The sequence below is a fragment of the Rhinopithecus roxellana genome, chromosome 13, assembly GCF_007565055.1.
Source record: "Rhinopithecus roxellana isolate Shanxi Qingling chromosome 13, ASM756505v1, whole genome shotgun sequence".
Lineage (NCBI taxonomy): Eukaryota > Metazoa > Chordata > Mammalia > Primates > Cercopithecidae > Rhinopithecus > Rhinopithecus roxellana.
The window spans coordinates 51,602,979-51,621,660 of record NC_044561.1 but is presented as its reverse complement, the minus strand read 5'-3'; the positions used below and the strand labels follow the sequence as shown (position 1 = coordinate 51,621,660).

At 41.4% G+C, this 18,682-nt stretch overlaps 1 protein-coding gene across 1 annotated transcript in view; it reads right to left on the bottom strand.

Annotated features, from left to right (window-relative positions):
• Positions 1-18,682, bottom strand: part of MORC3 (MORC family CW-type zinc finger 3) — a 56,423-nt gene that overhangs the window by 4,168 nt on the left and 33,573 nt on the right. Inside the window, exons 10-16 of the mRNA XM_010385250.2 lie at positions 17,484-17,588; positions 13,823-13,945; positions 13,642-13,716; positions 11,708-11,753; positions 9,629-9,795; positions 3,690-4,578; positions 399-556 (exon numbers count right to left, since the gene is read on the bottom strand). Of these exons, the coding sequence (XP_010383552.1) occupies positions 399-556; positions 3,690-4,578; positions 9,629-9,795; positions 11,708-11,753; positions 13,642-13,716; positions 13,823-13,945; positions 17,484-17,588 (1,563 nt within the window). The remainder of the gene's footprint in view (positions 1-398; positions 557-3,689; positions 4,579-9,628; positions 9,796-11,707; positions 11,754-13,641; positions 13,717-13,822; positions 13,946-17,483; positions 17,589-18,682) is intronic.

The following is an 18,682-nucleotide window of genomic DNA, read 5'->3' as shown; positions in this document are numbered from 1 at the left end:
ATTCCTTCTAAATTCCAATTTTTTTTTTTTTTTTTTTTTTTTTTTTTTTAGTAGAGATGGGGTTTCACCTTGTTAGCCAGGATGGTCTCGATCTCCTGACCTCATGATCCGCCCGTCTCGGCCTCCCAAAGTGCTGGGATTACAGGCTTGAGCCACCGCGCCCGGCCTCCTTCTAAATTCCTATTCCACTTAAATAGAACCTAAATGGTCAGAAACTGGAAAGGAAGGATAATGAAGTGTCACTTCTTTTGTATCTATCATATAACACCAGGGTCAGAGCAAACAATCAATAACTTCTTCTGACAGATCAGTATCTATCTGATGGGTGCTAGCAGATAAAAATAAATAGTATCCTAACCATAATTGCAGCCCCACAAAAACGCCTCATTTAATATTACCTTTCCCCATCCATATAATTTACAGACTCCTCAATGTTACTTGATGTTGAAACATCTGCTGCTGTCTGTTGATTTGTAGATTTTAACTGTTCAACTTCAGTTTTGAGTTCTTCACACTGTGAACGGATTTGTGATTTTTCCATTTCCAGCAATTCAACCTAACAAAAAATATAAATGAACTTTATAACTGTAAAACTTAAAAATGCTAATGGCAAAGTGAAATTTCAAGCTAAGAAATATAGAGAACCTGCTTGATAACATTATCAACTATCAAAAAACAAATACACAAAGAAAAACCAGTAGTTTTCTATAAACAAAGCTTCATTCGTTTACAGCTTCACTTCTCTATCTTTTTACATGGAGAGAATACAACATATTACCACTTGATTTAAAAAAAAGTGGTACCTAGAAAATGAAAAACCAGCCAGCACGGTGGCTCACACCTGTAATCCCAGCACTTTGGGAGGCCGACATGGGCGGATCACCTGAGGTCAGGAGTTTAAGACCAGCCTGACCAACAAGGAGAAACTCCATCTCTACAGAAAATACAAAATTAGCCAGGTGTGGTGGCAGGCGCCTGTAATCCCAGCTACTCGGGAGGCTGAGACAGGAAAATTGCTTGAACCCAGGAGGTAGAGGTTGCAGTGAGCTGAGATCATGCCACCGCACTTCAGCCTGGACAACAAGAGCAAAGCTCCGCCTCAAAAAAAAAAAACAAAAAACAAAAAACAGAAAAACCAAGATATTAATGCCTAAATTATGTTAATGTCACAGTGGCTTTTATTTCTTGCATACTCATCAACTTATAATTAAGTTACAATAGCGAGTTTATGCTTTTTATAAACAGATGGTCCCTGACTTACAACGGTTTGACTTTATGATTTTCCAACTTTATGATGGTGTGAAAGTTACATGCATTCTATAGAAACCTCACTTTGCATACCAATACAACCATTCTGTTTCTCGTTTTCAGCACAGATTCAATACATTACATGAAATACTCAGTATGTTGTGATAAATCAGACTTTGTGTTAGATGATTTTGCCCAAATGTAGGCTAATACAAGTGTTCTGAGCATTTTAAAGGTAAGTTAGACTAGGCTAAGATTTTGGGAGGTTGGCTGTAATGAAATAAATTTGGAGTTAATGCTATTTCCAACCTATGATGGGTTTTCCAGGACTGACACCATAAGTTGAGGAGCATCTGCATTTTGTCATTCAGCTCCTGAGCCAAGGCATCAAGATTAGTGTTTGCATGAGCAGCACTAGTCCCAAGGAAGAGACAGCACAGCACCACACCATGGTTCCCAAACTCTTGAGCAGGAAAATCCTTTCTTTTCTTTTTTTGAGGCAGAGTTTCGTTCTTGTTGCCCAGGCTGGAGTGCAATGGCACGATTTCGGCTCACCGCAACCTCTGCCTCCCGGGTTCTAGCGATTCTCCTGCCTCAGCCTCTGGAGTGGCTGGGATTACAGGCATGCGCCACCCCATCCGGCTAATTTTGTATTTTTAGTACAGACAGGGTTTCTCCATGTTGGTCAGGCTGGTCTCGAACTCCTGACCCCAGGTGATCTGCCCGCCTCAGCCTCCTAAAGTGCTGGGATTACAGGTGTGAGCCAGTGCGCCTGGCCGGAAAATCCTTTCAAAAGCCTCACACACGGCCAGGTGTGGTGGCTCACGCCTGTAATCCCAGCACTTTGGGAGGCCAAGGCGGGCAGATCACGAAGTCAGATAGAGACCATCCTGGTTAACACGGTGAAACCCCATCTCTACTAAAAAATACAAAACAAAATTAGCTGGGCGTGGTGGTGGGCGCCTCTAGTCCCGGCTACTCCGGAGGCTGAGGCAGGAGGATGGCATGAACCCGGGAGGCAGAGCTTGCAGTGAGCCGAGATCACGCCACTGCATTCCAGCCTGGGCAACAGAGCAAGACTCTGTCTCAAAAAAAAAAAAAAAAAAAAGCCTCACACACAAAAATGTATAAAATAGATTAAAAGGAGCTACCTGAATTTGAAGTAGGGGCATACGAAGAGGCTACTGATATTTATCATTTGTCTACCAGTATTTATCGTTTTTCTACTTCTTCAGTAAAAGAACCCACGCATAAAGACTGCATTTCCCAGGCACCCTTTAGCCAGATGACTCAATACTGATAGAACATAAGCAATTCAGGCCAGACATGGGGGCTCACGCCTGTAATCCCAACACTTCAGGAGGCCATCGTGGGTGGATCACTTGATGTCAGGAGTTCGAGATCAGCCTGGTCAGCATGGTGAAACCCTGTCTCTACTAAAAATACAAAAATTAGCCAGAGATGGTTGCATGTGCTGTAATCTCAGCTACTGGGGATGCTGAGGCAGGAGAATTGCCTGAACTCGGGAGGTGGAGGCTGCAGTGACTCGAGATCGGGCCACTGCACTCCAGCCTGGGCAACAGAGTGAAACTCTTGTCTCAAAAAAATAAATAAATAAATAAATAAATAAATAAATAAATAAATAAATAAATAATATACACACACACACACACACACACGTATATATCAATCAAGATTTTTAAAGGGATAAGTCAATTTCTCTCAGGAATCGTGAAAGACATAATCTAGAAAAATGAATGACTCCATAACTAAAATATTAACTATACTTAAAAGTAGAATTGATGCCCAAAAAAGAAAGAACATAATTAACTGTATTAATGAGGTATTAAGTTAATATTGGTATTTTGAACAGGATATTTACCATACCTGGCTACCCCCATTATTTTTCAGGAATGCACATCTCAAGACATTGAAAGAACCAAAAATGCCCCTAACACATTTCCATATGCCTCCAGGAAGCCCTCTCCTCAGGTGAGAACCAGTAGAATAACAGACACTCATTAAAACATAATTATTTTTAAGTGAAAGTATTCCAATCTAGCAATTGGTATTTTTTTTTTTTCTCTTTTTGGAGACAGAGTCTTACTCTGTTGCCCAGGCTGGAGTGTGGTGGTGCAATCCTGGCTCATGGCAGCCTCCACCTCCCAGGTTCAAGTGATTCTCCTGCCTCGGCTTCCCAAGCAGTTGGGACTATAGGCGCCTGCCACCACGCCCGGCTAATTTTTGTATTTTAGTAGAGATGGGGTTTCACCATGTTGTCTAGGCTGGTCTCGAACTCCTGATATCAAGTGAACCACCCGCCTTGGCCTCCCCAAGTGGTGGGATTACAGGCATGAGCCACCGCTCCCAGCCAACTGGCAGCTTCTTAAGGTTTAAATGGCCCTGGACTCCATGGCTACATGTTGGATGATATAACTCACCTCACTTTTATACTGGTCCCTCTCAATACTGCATTTGTCCAGTTGTCTAAACACATCGTCAAGCTGCACGGCCATCTCATCCATTTCACTTTTACTCTCATTATTGGAACACTGGCTGCATTCAGCCTTTACATGTTGCAAAGCACTACATTGTTTTTTCAGCCTTTCTATTTCTTCCAAAGCTTGCTGATACTGAGATACCATATGGTCTGGACTTTCAGATTTGCCATTAATACTTTCAAGTAAAAATACAGCATCGGTTTCAGTGGACTGATGGCAAGTTTCTTTCTTAACATACTTGTCATTCATTTCTAGTATCCTCTGTTGTAACACTTTGATTTCATCAGTAAACATATGACACTGTCTTTTATAATTCTCTTTCTCCTCGGTGACAAGGAGTAACTGGTTTCTCAGTTCTTGTAATTGGCAGCCTGCATCATCTGCAGATTTATCAGCGGTTTCCTGGGTTTCATGTATCTTTGCTTCAGCTTCTACAAAGGAGGGCAGAATCACTGCATCATTTCTTACATCTATCTCGTCTTCAACGGTTTCTTCTTTTTTAACAACTAAACTCGGTACTTCAGTCTGGGTAGCTGCAGTATTTCCCTGGTCGCATCGGGATGATGAGGTGCTGGTTGAACCAGTCTGGCCACAAGGTTCACTGTCACCCACAAGCTCGACCTGAACACCACCTTGCTCAACATGACTCTGTTCTGATTTCATGTCAATATCATGATCTACTGCAGGTTTGGGGGTACTGTTTTCTTCTAAGATGATGACATCTTCGTCGTCGTCATCACCTTTATAAACTGAATTTTCAAACTGACTACTCAATCTCCGATTCTTTGCATTCAAAATTGAAGAACGAGTAGAAAGTCTCCGTTTCAGGCTGAAAAAAATTTTATATATAAAATATAAGATTATAAAATACAGACAAAATAGATGACCTTGAAGTAATTATTCTAATAAATGCAGTATTATAACAATTTTTTTGTTTGTTTTTTGAGATGAAGTTTCACTCTGTCGCCCAGGCTAGAGTGCAATGGCATAGTCTCAGCTCACTGCAACCTCTGCCTCCCAGGTTCAAGTGACTCTCCTGCCTCAGTCTCCTAAGGAGCTGGGATTACAGGCACCTGCCACCATGTCCAGCTAATTTTTATATTTTTAGTAGAGACGGGGTTTCCCCCATGTTGGCCAGGCTGATCTCAAGTCAAGCAATCTGTCTACCTCAGCCTCTCAAAGTGCTGGGATTAGACGCATGAGCCACTGCGCCCAGCTTGTAAGTTCTGAAATACTAAGAAATACCCAGGCTCATTTTTTAAAGTGATGCATTGTATAGTAGCAACCACTGATTTAATGAAGTAGAGATTATTTTCTCCTTTTACAGATCAAGACAATGGACTATTGAGATCTTTTTGAAGTACCAGATCTATTTACTGCCAAACATCTCTGCATTTGACGACCTCCAGGCATTTCAATGTATACATTTTCAGAACAGAATGCTACCCACCCCAGCCCCTTCTTTGTATTCTTCAGCTCAGGGAATGGCATCACCTGGCATCACCATTTTCATTTGCCCATAATAATTTTTATCAGTAATCAGTGATCAGAGGTTAAGCCATAAAACAAACCAGTATTTATCCTTCCGTATGAAACAATTTTATCCGAATTAAAAATTGTCCCAGTTTCTTCATTTGCATCATTTCCTGTTTATTCATGTTAATATGTGCACAGTTCACATTTATTTATCACCATTTGATTGCCTGTTTCCACACTTGGAAGAATATTTGTACTGGTTTGCTATTTGGGCCTTGTGTTAGACCTCCTAGATCTCAGGAAGGATTTCCTCCTTTTTAGACTGTCTCACAGGGAGCACAGCCTGCAACAGCATCTTAATGAAGGGTACAGAGAACATAACAAATGCCAAGTTCTGCATGATGAAACATCTTTATTTCCCTCTCAAGTCTATTGCTAGCTTAACTGTTATACAGGCTTCCAAGTTGAAAAATTATTTTCTCAGAAATTTAAAAGCATCATTCCATTTTCATCTGCCATTCCAGTGTTTCTGCCTAATTCCTCATCTCTTGGACATATATAATCTGTTTCTTTCTGAAAAAATATTTTATTCCCTGTGTTAAAAAATGTAATGATCCTATGTCTCTGAGTGGCTCTCTTTCTAGACATTATGCTCTGTAGCTAGTGGAAATGCAGTTTTTCTGGTATGATTTCCCATTCTGGAAGGCAGCTATGTTTACTACACCATACCACCACCACCAGTGCCTACTTTCCATTCTGAAGCTCCCTTATTCAGATGGTGGCCTTCTAGTACAGATACTGTATCTTTTCTTCTTTCTCTGTCTTCCAGCTGTTAAGCTTTTCGTTCTAAATGATTTATTTATTCAAGTCTACACCACTTTCTGCCAATAAATTTCACAATGTTTTCTTCTATTCCCTTTGTTTCCGTTTGCTGTTCCATGTGAGAGATGACACATATGGCTATCCATGGCTATCTGTGTATACCTAAGAGTGAAACTGACTAGCAGCAGTGAGGGCTGAGCTGGTGATTCAAAGGGTGCTCAAACTGCCATCATCATTTAGGGCTTCTCTCCTGGAGCACAGTGAGGAGGGGGGGTGGATTTCTCACCATTCAGTATCCAAACTTTCCCTTACTTACTCTGTTTTAAAACAATGGCTCATCTACATCTTCAGCAGTAAAAAATGCTCCATAAAGTAAATCCCCTATCTTCTGACAGAGGCAGAAAAAGAGCACTCGCCAGACTTTGCAGGTTGGGAAGTAGTCTCGACTTTAAATTTCCAACCAAGCCTCTGGTTCTCGCGCCTATCTATCTTCCACCTTCAGCAGTCCCCAGTGCTTCCAAGTTAGGAGACTTTCTAGAGACCTGTGGAGTAAACTGGTTTTTACCATCCTCCAGTAGCCTTAGGTTTCAGCTTCCGTTGGTTTGCTATATCAATTACTTTTTGCTTACTCTGCCCTGTTTAACTTGGAGTTACTCTATTATTTTTCTTACCAAGCTAATTCCTATTTGTATTTCCTAAGACTTAGTTTAGATACACCCTTTCAACATACTTTGGTTTCTAAATTTGAGAATAAATATGGCTTTAAAAACTGTTTAATAGGGCCGGGCGCGGTGGCTCAAGCCTGTAATCCCAGCACTTTGGGAGGCCGAGACGGGCGGATCACGAGGTCAGGAGATCGAGACTATCCTGGCTAACACGGTGAAACCCCGTCTCTACTAAAAAATACAAAAACTAGCCGGGCGAGGTGGCGGGCGCCTGTAGTCCCAGCTACTCGGGAGGCTGAGGCAGGAGAATGGCGTAAACCCGGGAGGCAGAGTTTGCAGTGAGCTGAGATCCGGCCACTGCACTCCAGCCTGGGCGATAGAGCAAGACTCCGTCTCAAAAAAAAAAAAAAAAAAAAACTGTTTAATAGGCCGGGCGAAGTGGCTCACGCCTGTAATCCCAGCACTTTGGGAGGCCGAGGCAGGCAGACTGCCTGAGCTCAGGAGTTTGAGACCAGCCTGGGCAATATGGTGAAACCCCATCTCTACTAAAATACAAAAAATTAGCAGGGCGTGGAGGTGTACATTTGTAGTCCCAGCTACTCGGGAGACTGAGGCAGGGGAATTGCTTGAACCCAAGAGGCAGAGGTTGCAGTAAACTGAGATTATGCCACTGCACTCCAGGCTGGGTGACAGAGCAAGACTCTGCTTCAAAAAAAAAAAAAAAAATTTGTTTAATCAAAAATTTCCCTCTTTACTCTTGTCTTCCATTTTGATGACAGCCAACTTTTAAAAAATTTTCTTTGCAGCCATAAAAAAGAATGAAATAATGTCCTTTGCCACAACATGGATGCAGCTGGAGGCCTTTATCCTAAGCGAATTAATGCAGGGACAGAAAACCAAATACTGCATGTTCTCACTTGCAAGTGGGTGCTAAGTGCTAGGTACACATGGACATAAAGATGGGAGCCACAGACACTGGGAACTACTAGAGTTGGGAGAGAGGAAGGGAAGTGGGCAGGGCTGAAAAACTACACATTGGGTACTATGCTCAATAGCGGGGCAATGGTATCATTCATACCCCAAACCTCAGGATCACGCTATACACCCATGTAACAAACCTGCATGTGCCCTGAATCTAAAAGTTCAAATCATTAAAAATACTTTTAATTTCTTATCTGTAAACTATAAAACCATCCTTACAAAGAAAAGCCAAAAATATTAAGGAGACCTGTAAAATATGAGTTCTTAATAAAGTAGCAATCCAGCTCCAAAATGAGTGTCCAATACACAGGTTATAAAGAGCAAACTGGCCAGGCGCTGTGGCTCACGCCTGTAATCCTAGCACTTTGGGAGGCCAAGGCGGGCGGATCACCTGAGGTCAGGAGTTCGAGACTATCCTGGCTAACATGGTGAGACCCCATCTCTACTAAAAATACAAAAAATCAGCCGGGCATGATGGCGTGTGCCTGTAATGCCAGCTACTCAGGAGGCTGAGGCAGGAGAATCGCTTGAACCAGGAGTCAGAGGTTGCAGTGAGTTGAGATGGCACCACTGCACTCCAGCTTGGGCAACAAAAGCAAAACTCTGACTCAAAAAAATAAATAAACAGCCAACTATTCTAGAATATGCCCTTTTTGATTTATATATGCATAAACGCAGTTAGTTATTTATAATCTTCCTTGGGGTCAAAAACGCCTTTGAGAATTTGATAAAAGCTACAAAACATCTCAAAAAAATCTGGTCCCATTATCTTTGAGAAGTTTGTTTCAATGTTCCTCTTTGAATAACAAACATCACTATAGTCAGTCTGATCCACTAGTTTGTAGACATCACGTTCATTCTTCTTCACTTTTCTTCATTCTATTAACTTGGAAGAGGCCGTCTACAAGACTACTGTTTCCAGAACTTCAGGAGCCAACCCAAGTACCACCTCATCACAAAGCCTTCGCTGATCAATCCAGTCAAGATGGCTGACTATTCAATTCATGTATCACTTTCTTTTTGTCCTTTCCTTCTCCTTCCACTCCTCCAATAAATTAAGTGCCTACAGCATGCCACAGGTGTTGCAAAGGATTTCCGGGTCACTATAGTGTCATACTGTTAATTGTTTCACTTTTTTTCTTTTTTTTTTTTTGAGACGGAGTCTCGCTCTGTCACCCAGGCTGGAGTGCACTGGCACGATCTCGGCTCACTACAACCTCCTCCTCCCAGGTTCAAGCGATTCTCCTGCCTCGGCCTCTCAAGTAACTGGAATTACAGGCATGTACCACCACGCCCATCTAATTTTTGTATTTTTAGCAGAGACAGGGTTTCACCATGTTGGCCAGGCTGGTCTCGAACTCCTGACCTCAAATGATCCACCTGCCTCGGCCTCCCAAAGTGCTGGGATTACAGGCGTGAACCACTGCACCCGGCCTGCTTCACTTTTTTTTTTTTAGTCCTCATCATCTTAAAAGCAGGAATTGTCATACTATATAGAAGTTCAAAGAGGTGACAATGTGATCAAACTCTAAAATCAATACAATTAATGCTTTTTTTTTTTTTTTTGAGGTGGAGTTTCCCTCTTGTTGCCCAGGCTGGAGTGCAGCCTCAGCCGCTGGAGTAGCTGGGATTACAGGAGCCCGCCATCATGCCTGGTTAATTTTTTTGTATTTTTAGTAGAGACAGGGTTTCACCATGTTGGCCAGGCTAGTCAATTAATACTTTTTAACTCATTTAACAGGTGGCAGAAGTAGGGTTTAGCTTAAGTTTAGACAATAAAAGCAAGACAATCTGTCCTTAAGATTTTCACATTCATGGAACCTACAATTCACAATGTAACCTACAATGATCCTGAATTGCATCACTGTCATAGAAGTGTCAAGTAAAGGTTCTGTTTAATATTCCCCAAATGGAAAACCAATCTTAGCCACTGACCTGTTGCTCTCAGGTTCAGACTGGGGTGAAACTTGATGATTATTTAGAAGTCTTGTCGCATAAGAATTTGTTCCTTCTGAAAGATGTCTTCTTGGAACACTTTCCTTAGGAGAAGAAAAGCTTGGAGTTGAAAGAGCAGTTGGCCGAAACAACAGTTCAGCATTAATCTGTTGGAGGGAAAAATCATCATCTCAAAGGAACTATTTCTAGTGTGACATGCCCAAAACACAAGATATAATCTTCCTTTTCCCCCTTATCCCAGAAGACAGAAAAACAATTCTAAACATGTAAATTCCTTGTGCTATATAACAGGACTCAACAAGTCAACCCATGAACTAAATCCAGCCTGCAAGTAGGCTAAGAATGGCTTTGCATTTTTAAAAGATGTGAAGAAACAAAGCAACAAAACAAAGAAGATGCAACAGAGACTTTATGTAGCCCACAAAGCCAAAAAGATTTACCATGTGGTGACCTCTTTGCTGCTGGACTTATCAAGACCCAAACTTCTCAAGCAAGAAGCACAACCACCTACTTGTATTCAGATGGCCCGATTTACAATGGCATCAACTTTATGATGGTGCAAAAGCAATACCCATTCAGCAGAAACTGTACTTTTGAGTACTCAAGCAATTATTTTGGTTTTGTTTTTCACTTTCAGTATTCAATAAAGTTCATGAGATACTCAACACTTTATGATAAAACAGACTGTCAGATGACTGTCCAATGTAGGCTAATATAAGAGTTCTGAGCACAATTAAGGTAGGCTGGGCGAAGCTATGATATTCAATAGGTTAAGTGTATTAAATGCATTTTTGATAACAATATTTTCTGTGTTTTTGGGGTGTGTTTTTTGTTTTTCTGAGGCAGAGTCTCAGTCTGTTCCCCAGGATGGAGTGCAGTGGTGCAATCTTGGCTCACTGAAACCTCCACCTCCCGGGTTTAAGCAAGTCTTATGCTTCAGCCTCCTGAGCAGCTGGGATTACAAGCGCCTGCCACCATGCTCAGTTATTTTTTATATTTTTAGTAGAGACGGGGTATTGCCATACTGCCCAGGCTGGTCTCTAACTTCTGGCCTCAAGTGATCCACCCACCTCGCCCTCCAGAAGTGCTGGGATCACAGGCATGAGCCACCACGGCTGGCCAAAAACATTTTCAACTTATAAGAAGCTTACTAGGATATTAACTCTATGGTAAGCCCAGGAGCATCTATACTCAACCAAAGCTCTTTAACACAGTAAGTATTAAGACAGAAGAGAGAAGCCAGGCACAGCAGTCGACACTGGGAAAAACACTATGGTTTTTGTCCAGGTTAGGACTAGAAGATGGCTTCCTGGGTGTTCCTGGGACGTTTTCCTTAACTGCTTATCTAACAGTACAATTTTAAAACGTTTGTTTCTCTTTCCTCAGAAGATACCCAACTAAACAATAAAACTAACGGTTTGAATGATGTTGGATTAGGAAGAGTCGGAAAGGTGGGCAAGGAGAAGTACAAGAGAAGAGAAGAAAATGAACTAAATAAACCAAATCCCTTTGATATGTATTAAACTTTAACATTCACTACTGATTAAACTAAGCATCACACAACATAAGACACAGCTATAAAATGGAAAGTTTGGACAAGTGTGGTGGCTCACACCTGTAATCCCAGCACTTTGGGAGGCTGAGATGGAAGGATTACCTGAGGCCAGGAGTTCAAGACCAGCCTGGTCAACATAGTGAGACTCCATCTCCATTTTATGTATTTTATTTTTTGAGATGGAGTCTCGCTCTGAGGCCCAGGCTAGAGTGCAATGGCACCAATCTCTCTCACTGCAACCTCCGCCTCCCAGGTTCAAGCAATTCTTCTGTGTCAGCCTCCCAAGTAGCTGGAACTACAGGCATGTGCCACCACATCCAGCTAATTTTTGTATTTTTAGTAGAGACAGGGTTTCACCATGTTGGCCAGGCTGGTCTTGAATCCTGACCTCAGGTGATCCACCCGCCTCAGCCTCCCAAAATGCTGGGATTACAGGTGTCAGCCACGACACCCAGCCCCAATCACTATTTTAAAAAAAGAAAAAAAAATGAAGGCTTAATTACCCGAGGGATCATTTCCGGTTGTCTGATCCTGAATTTTTCCTTGTTGCTTTAAAATAAAGATGAAAAACATGTTGTTATGTCTTAATCCCATTTCCCAACGATACACCTGCCATTTACGCAGTTACTAAGGTCCTCTGAACTCTGCTTCTATTTCAATATAATCAGCAGTAACCCCTTTGGGAAATATTCTCTACCTTTTATCTCGGTAGCACCCTAATTTCAGCCTGAACTTTTCCATCGTCACGGGTACAAACTGCAGCTCTTTTGGTGTTTTTTCCTCCACTAGGACCAGATAACTCAGTCCAGAATCACAGACTTTTGAACTAGAACATCACACAGGTTATTTATTTATTTATTTTTTGAGAGGGAGTCTTGCCCAGGCTGGAGTGCAGTGGTGCAATCTCAGCTCATTGCAACCTCTGCCTCCCAGGTTCAAGCAATTCTCCTGCCTCAGCCTCCCAAGTAGCTGGGATTACAGGCGCCCACCACCACACCCAGCTACTTTTTGTATTTTTAGTAGAGACAGGGTTTCACCATGTTGGCCAGGCTGGTGTAACTACTGATCCACCCACCTCGGCCTCCCAAAGTGCTGGGATTACAGACGTGAGCCACCACGCCCGGCTTTTTTTTTTTTTTTTTTTTTTTTTTTTTTTTTGAGACAGAGTCTCGCTCTGTCGCCCAGGCTGGAGTGCAGTGGTATGCTCAGCTCACTGCAACCTCTGCCTCCTGGGTTCAAGCAATTCTTCTGCCTCAGCCTCCTGAGTAGCTGGGATTACAGCACATGCCACCACACCCAGCTAATTTTTGTATTTTCAGTAGAGACAGGTGTCGCCATGTTGGCCAGACTGGTCTCAAACTCCTGACCTCAAGTGATCCACCCACCTCAGTCTCCCAAAGTGCTGGGATTACAGGTGTGAGCCACCGCACCAGGCCCACATGGGTTTCTATACTTCTAATACTATTGCTGGATTTCATTAAAGAATAGTACACTACAAATCAAAGCCATCTGAAAGGCTTAGTAACTTGGCCTTCTGTGTGTGGTAGATTAGCCTGAAGTCTCCACTGGCTGACTATCCTTATTCAGCATCTGTCCCGCCTCCATTTTCTTTCTTTCTTTTTTTTTTTTAAGATGGAGTCTCACTCTTGTTGCCCAAACTGGAGTGCAGTGGCGCGATCTTGGCTCACTGCAACCTCTGTCCCCCGGATTCAAACGATTCTCCTCCCTCAGCCTCCCAAGTAGCTAGGATTACAGGCACCTGCCACCACACTTGGCTAATTTTTTGTATTTTTGGTAGAGACGGGTTTCACCATGTTGGCCAGGCTGGTCTCGAACTCCTGACCTCAGGTGATCTACCCACGTCAACCTCCCAAAGTACTACATTCATTTTCCATTATTCCCATTCACATACTGTAGCTAAACTGAGCAAATGTTTGCTCCCTGTACATTCTCATCGTTCCCATCCTTCAAGGCCTATTACAAAAATGATCTCCTTTGTGAAGTTTCCTGATCTATTTCTGCTCTCCCACCCACCAGACAGAACCACTCTCCCTATGAGCTTCCTTACAGGACTGGACCAGAGCTTCTATGGCACTCACCAACACCTGATAAAATTCACGTCTCACCTCTTCTGTTAAACCTTCTCTATAAGCTTGAATGGGGCAGTATTCACTAATGATTCCTGTGTACAGCTCAAAACAGCAGACTGCTCTTACACAAAACATCTGGCACATATGGCAGCAATAAGCATGAAAGAAACAGCAGGTATCCAGAGCATAAGTTTTTGTTTTTAAAGCCCTTAATATTACGCACTTCACATTATAAACTTTTTCAGTTACACAAGCTTTACCTTGGAGAAGCATCAACTAATGTTGCCAAGGCATCAATGTTCATGATCTGGGCATTATTACCCACCATACATCACTACAACACTCACGTCTTTTTGTAGGTTTTTTCATAAGTGGGATGTACCAAATCCTCATCTTCAGGTTCTTCTGGAACCTCACAATTTCTATTCAGAAAAATCACATAGGAATAACATGTCACCAGCGCCTATTCATACATTGTGAACAATACTTTCCATCTTTCCAAAAAGGGTACTACCAACTCTATGGTACCTGAACTGTGGGTCAGGGTTATTGGAGCAATACCATTTTTCAGGAAGTTGATCCATGCCATCAGGTAATTTCCGCCACTTTAAACAGGCATCACACTGAACCCATGTCTGATCAGGACGCTTCCTGTCCGAAAACAAGAACAAAACATTAACACAGAAATATGGACTTTAAATACTGCATCGGATGTTCCATGTCATTTCTACCACAAGATGCCGTTATTGAATTCCTTTCCTAAAAATTATGACATTAACTCTTTCAAAATTACGCTGGGTACAATGGCTCATTCCTATAATCCCAGGAGTTCGAGACCAGACTGGACAACATGGTAAAACCCTGTCTCTACAAAAAAACACAAAAATTAACTGGGCGTGGTAATGTGCACCTACTACTCAAGAGGCTGAGGTTGGAGGATTGCTTGAGCTCAGGAGGCAGAGTTTGCAATCACACTACTGTGCTCCAGCCTAGGCTACAGGGTGATCAAAAAAAAACAAAAAACAAAAAAAAAAAGCAAGGCACGGTGGCTCACGCCTGTAATTTGTAATTTGGGAGGCCAAAGCAGGAGGGTTGCTTGGGCCCAAGAGTTTGGGACCAGCCTGGGCAACACAGTGAGACCCTGTCTCTACAAGATTTTTTTTAGAAATAAATTTTAAAAACAACTATTATGAGTCAGGTGTGGTGGCATACACCTTAGTCTCAGATACTCAGGAGGCTGAGGTAGGAGGACTGCTTGAGCACAGGAGTATGAGGCCAGCCTGGGCAATAGAGTAAGACCCTATCTCTCAAAAAATACGACACAACCATTTTGGTTACCTTCAAAAGATTAAAAGTCACAAGCCAACTTGAACAATGTGACTTAAATGTCTTAATAGCATTACATTTTTTTCATAATAACTTAATACTCCAAATGCCTTGCCCTGAACTTTATGTTGTTTAGTGTCTACAATGTCTGCATACATTATACTGTATTTATTAGCATAATAAATCACTGAAGTCCAGAAAACAGAATTCTGTTGTTATAATTTAAGTAACTTTTTTTTTTTTTTTTTGAGACGGAGTCTCACTCTGTCACCCAGGCTGGAGTGCAGTGGCCGGATCTGAGCTCACTGCAAACTCCGCCTCCTGGGTTTACACCATTCTCCTGCCTCAGCCTCCCGAGTAGCTGGGACTACAGGCGCCCGCCACCTCGCCCAGCTAGTTTTTTGTATTTTTTTTAGTAGAGACGGGGTTTCACCGTGTTCACCAGGATGGTCTCGATCTCCTGACCCCGTGATCCGCCCGTCTCGGCCTCCCAAAGTGCTGGGATTACAGGCTTGAGCCACCGTTAAGTAACTTTCAATCAGACACTTTTGACCTCTATATTTCTAAATAACTAAAATTTGTATACTTCTAGTTTACAAAATGCTTTCACATTTTTCTTATTTAAAAGTCACAGCTGGGCGCAGTGGCTCACGCCTGTAATCCCAGCACCTTGGGAGGCCAAGGTGGGTGGATCACAAGGTCAGGAGATCGAGACCATCCTGGCTAACACGGTGAAACTCCGTCTCTCCTAAAAATACAAAAAATTAGCCAGGCGTGGTGGGGGGTGCCTGTAGTCCCAACTACTCCAAGAGGCTGAGGCATGAGGATGGCATGAACCCAGGAGGTGGAGCTTGCAGTGAGCTGAGATCGCGCCACTGCACTCCAGCCCGGGCGACGAGAGAGATTCCAACTCAAAAAAAAAAAAAAATTAAAATAATTCCTGTAAAGAACTTGTATATATTCTTCTTCTTCTTCTTTTTTTTTTTTTTTGCTTCTACTTTATTATTATTTTTTTGAGAGAGGTGTTACCACATTGCCCAGGCTGGTCTCCAATTCCTGGGTTCAAGCAATCCTTCTGCCTTAGGATTACAGGCATGACCCACTGTATCCAGCCTATGTAGACTTATTTTACATATGAAAACTTCACCTTAATGTCAATAGCTTTTTAAATCTAGTTTTATTTCATTTTATTTATTTATTTTTTTAGAGACAGTTTCACTCTTTTCGCCCAGGCTGGAGTGCAATGGTGCAATCTCGGCTCATTGCAAGCTCTGCCTCCCGGGTTCAAGCTATTCTCCTGCCTCAGCCTCCCAAGTAGCTGGGACTACAGGTGTGCACCACCATGCCCTGCTAATTTTTGTACTTTTAGTAGAGGCGGGGTTTCACCATGTTGGTCAGGATGGTCTCAAACTCCAGACCTCAAGTGATCCGCCCACCTCAGCCTCCCAAAGTGCTGGGATTACAGGTGTGAGCCACCGCACCTGGCCTGCCTTTTAAAATCTAGCTTTGAAAAAAGTATTTAGATATTTATAAAAAACTTCAAAACAGGCTGAGTGCAGTGGCTCACACCTGTAATCCCAGCACTTTGGGAGGCCGAGGCAGGCAGATCACCTGAGGTCAGGTGTTCTAGACCAGCCTGGACAACATGGTGAAACCCCATCTCTACTAAAAATACAAAAATTAGCCAGGCATGGTGTTGCACGCCTGTAGTCCTAGCTCCTCAGGAAGCTGAAGCAGAATTGCTTGAACCCAGGAGGTGCAGGTTGCAGTGAGCTGAGATTACACCACTGCACTTCAGCCTGGGTGACAGAGTGAGGCTCCATCTCAAAAAACAAAAAACAAAAAAACAAAAAAAATCCAACCAACCAACCAACCAACCCCAAAACTTCAAAACAATCCACAGATTTATAAAGCATAACTTTATACTTTATAAACTCCTTGTCTCAGGAGATTACCACTGTTAATTTTTAAAATACTGGCAGAAATTTTCTATGCTTATAAAGTATGTATGTGTATATTGACACATTAAAAAAATACAAGCTGGGCATGGCGGCTCATGCCTATAATCCCGGCACTTTGGGTGCGAGGCACCTGAACCCAGGACATTGAGACCAGCCTGGGCAACATAGTGAGACCCCATCTGTATAAAACTTTTTTAAATATAAAAAAATTGAAAAGTACAATGGGAAGCCTATAAACTGAGCTGCATCTTTTCTTGTTTTTATTATATATCTTGGTTATCTTTGTAATAATGTATAAATTATGAGTAATATATATAATGTATAAATTATGTATAATAATGTATAAAGAATACACAAATAAAGAACACATAGATATTGTTCATTCATTTATAGGACTATTATCACATGATGTGTTACTAAGTGCCTGTCAGGCATATTATTTAATTCACATAATTCAAGGAGGCAAATGGTCTTAATGTTCCCATTTTATACACAAGAAAATGGAGGCTTACAAGAGGCCAAGTAATATGTTGAATGTCACATGGCTACTTAAGTGGATGAGAATATGAACTCAAGATGGGTTTCAGTCTCATCATCCTAATGATACACTATACCAGTGTTTTTCAAACTATTATATAATCCATTCATAGCATCTTAAAGTGTAGTAACATTAACATGCACCACATACGGGTAAACATTGTTTTATGAATGCTTTGTGTACATGTATATATGTTTACATTCTATTCACTGATGTTGCAGTGTGCTAATTCATGTTGCAGAATTTATTCCTTACTATGAGTTACAGTCCTAAGTTTGTGAAACATTGTACAATTCCTCTACTCTCTAATACCACATCTTGGTATCTAAGTGAGTTGACTGATATTTTTTAAAAATGTACTTACTGTATATCTTCAACTGGCAAATTTAGAGGATATTCTGTATTTTTCTTCACTTTCATTTCATTCCAGTAATCATTCAGCTTTTCTCCTAGTGCTGTTATTGTAAGTCTTAAAAAGTAAATCATAAAATCAATTTAAGAAAAATATTCTTTTCAAACATAAATCATAAATAATCTAGTAATGAGTAAAAAAACTCCAAAACATATAGCTAATAAAGAACATTCAAGGTACAGGTGACCCTTGAACAACACAGGTTTGAACTGCACTTATATAAAATTTTCTTTCAATAAATTAGAAAATTTTTTAGAAAGTTATAACAATTTGAAAAAAACTTGCATGAACTGCATTGCCCAGAAATATCCAAAACTTAAGAATAAGTTAGATATGTCATGAATGCATAAAACATGCAAATACTAGTCTATTTTATAATTTACTACCATAAAATATACACAAAGCTATTTAAAAAGTTAAAATTTATCAAGACTTAAGCATATACAGACTGTAGGTGGTTTCATTTGCAGTCAGAAATGTAAACAAAGATGCAGTCTTAAAATTATAACTGCATAAGATTAATTATAGTACATACAATACTATTATAATAATTTCATAGCCACCTCCTGTTGCTATTTTCGTGAGCTCAAGTGTTTTATTTGCTTCAAGTGCCTTATGACATGCTTATCTCCATGTAAGCATCTCCAAGAAATTTTGTATTACAGTAAAAATCATTTAGTGAATCCTGTAAACCTTGAATAACACCACAGGACCCACACAAACTGCCACTAGTGATGCTAGTTGTTTTCCCAAGAAGCAAAGTCATAATACAAGAAAAAGTCTAAATTGCTTGATATGTAGGTTGAGCCTCCTGAATAGCTGGGGCTACAGGCACTCGCCACCTCACCTAATTTTTTATTGTTTTATTTTTTTGTAGAGACAGGGTCTTACTTTTTTGCCCAGGCTGCTCTTGAATTCCTGGCCTCAAGCTATTCTTTTGTCTCAGCCTCCCAAAGTGCTGGGATTACAGGGATGAGCCACCATGCCCAGCCTGTTTGAACAGGTGTTTAATGCAGACAAAAGTACTCTATTCTGGGAAAAAATGCCACAAAGAACACGTATTAGCAAAAAAGAGGAGCATAAACCAGGATTTAAGTCCAAGAAGGGACAGGCTAACCCTACTGCTTTGTGCAAATGTAGTCAGGTTTATG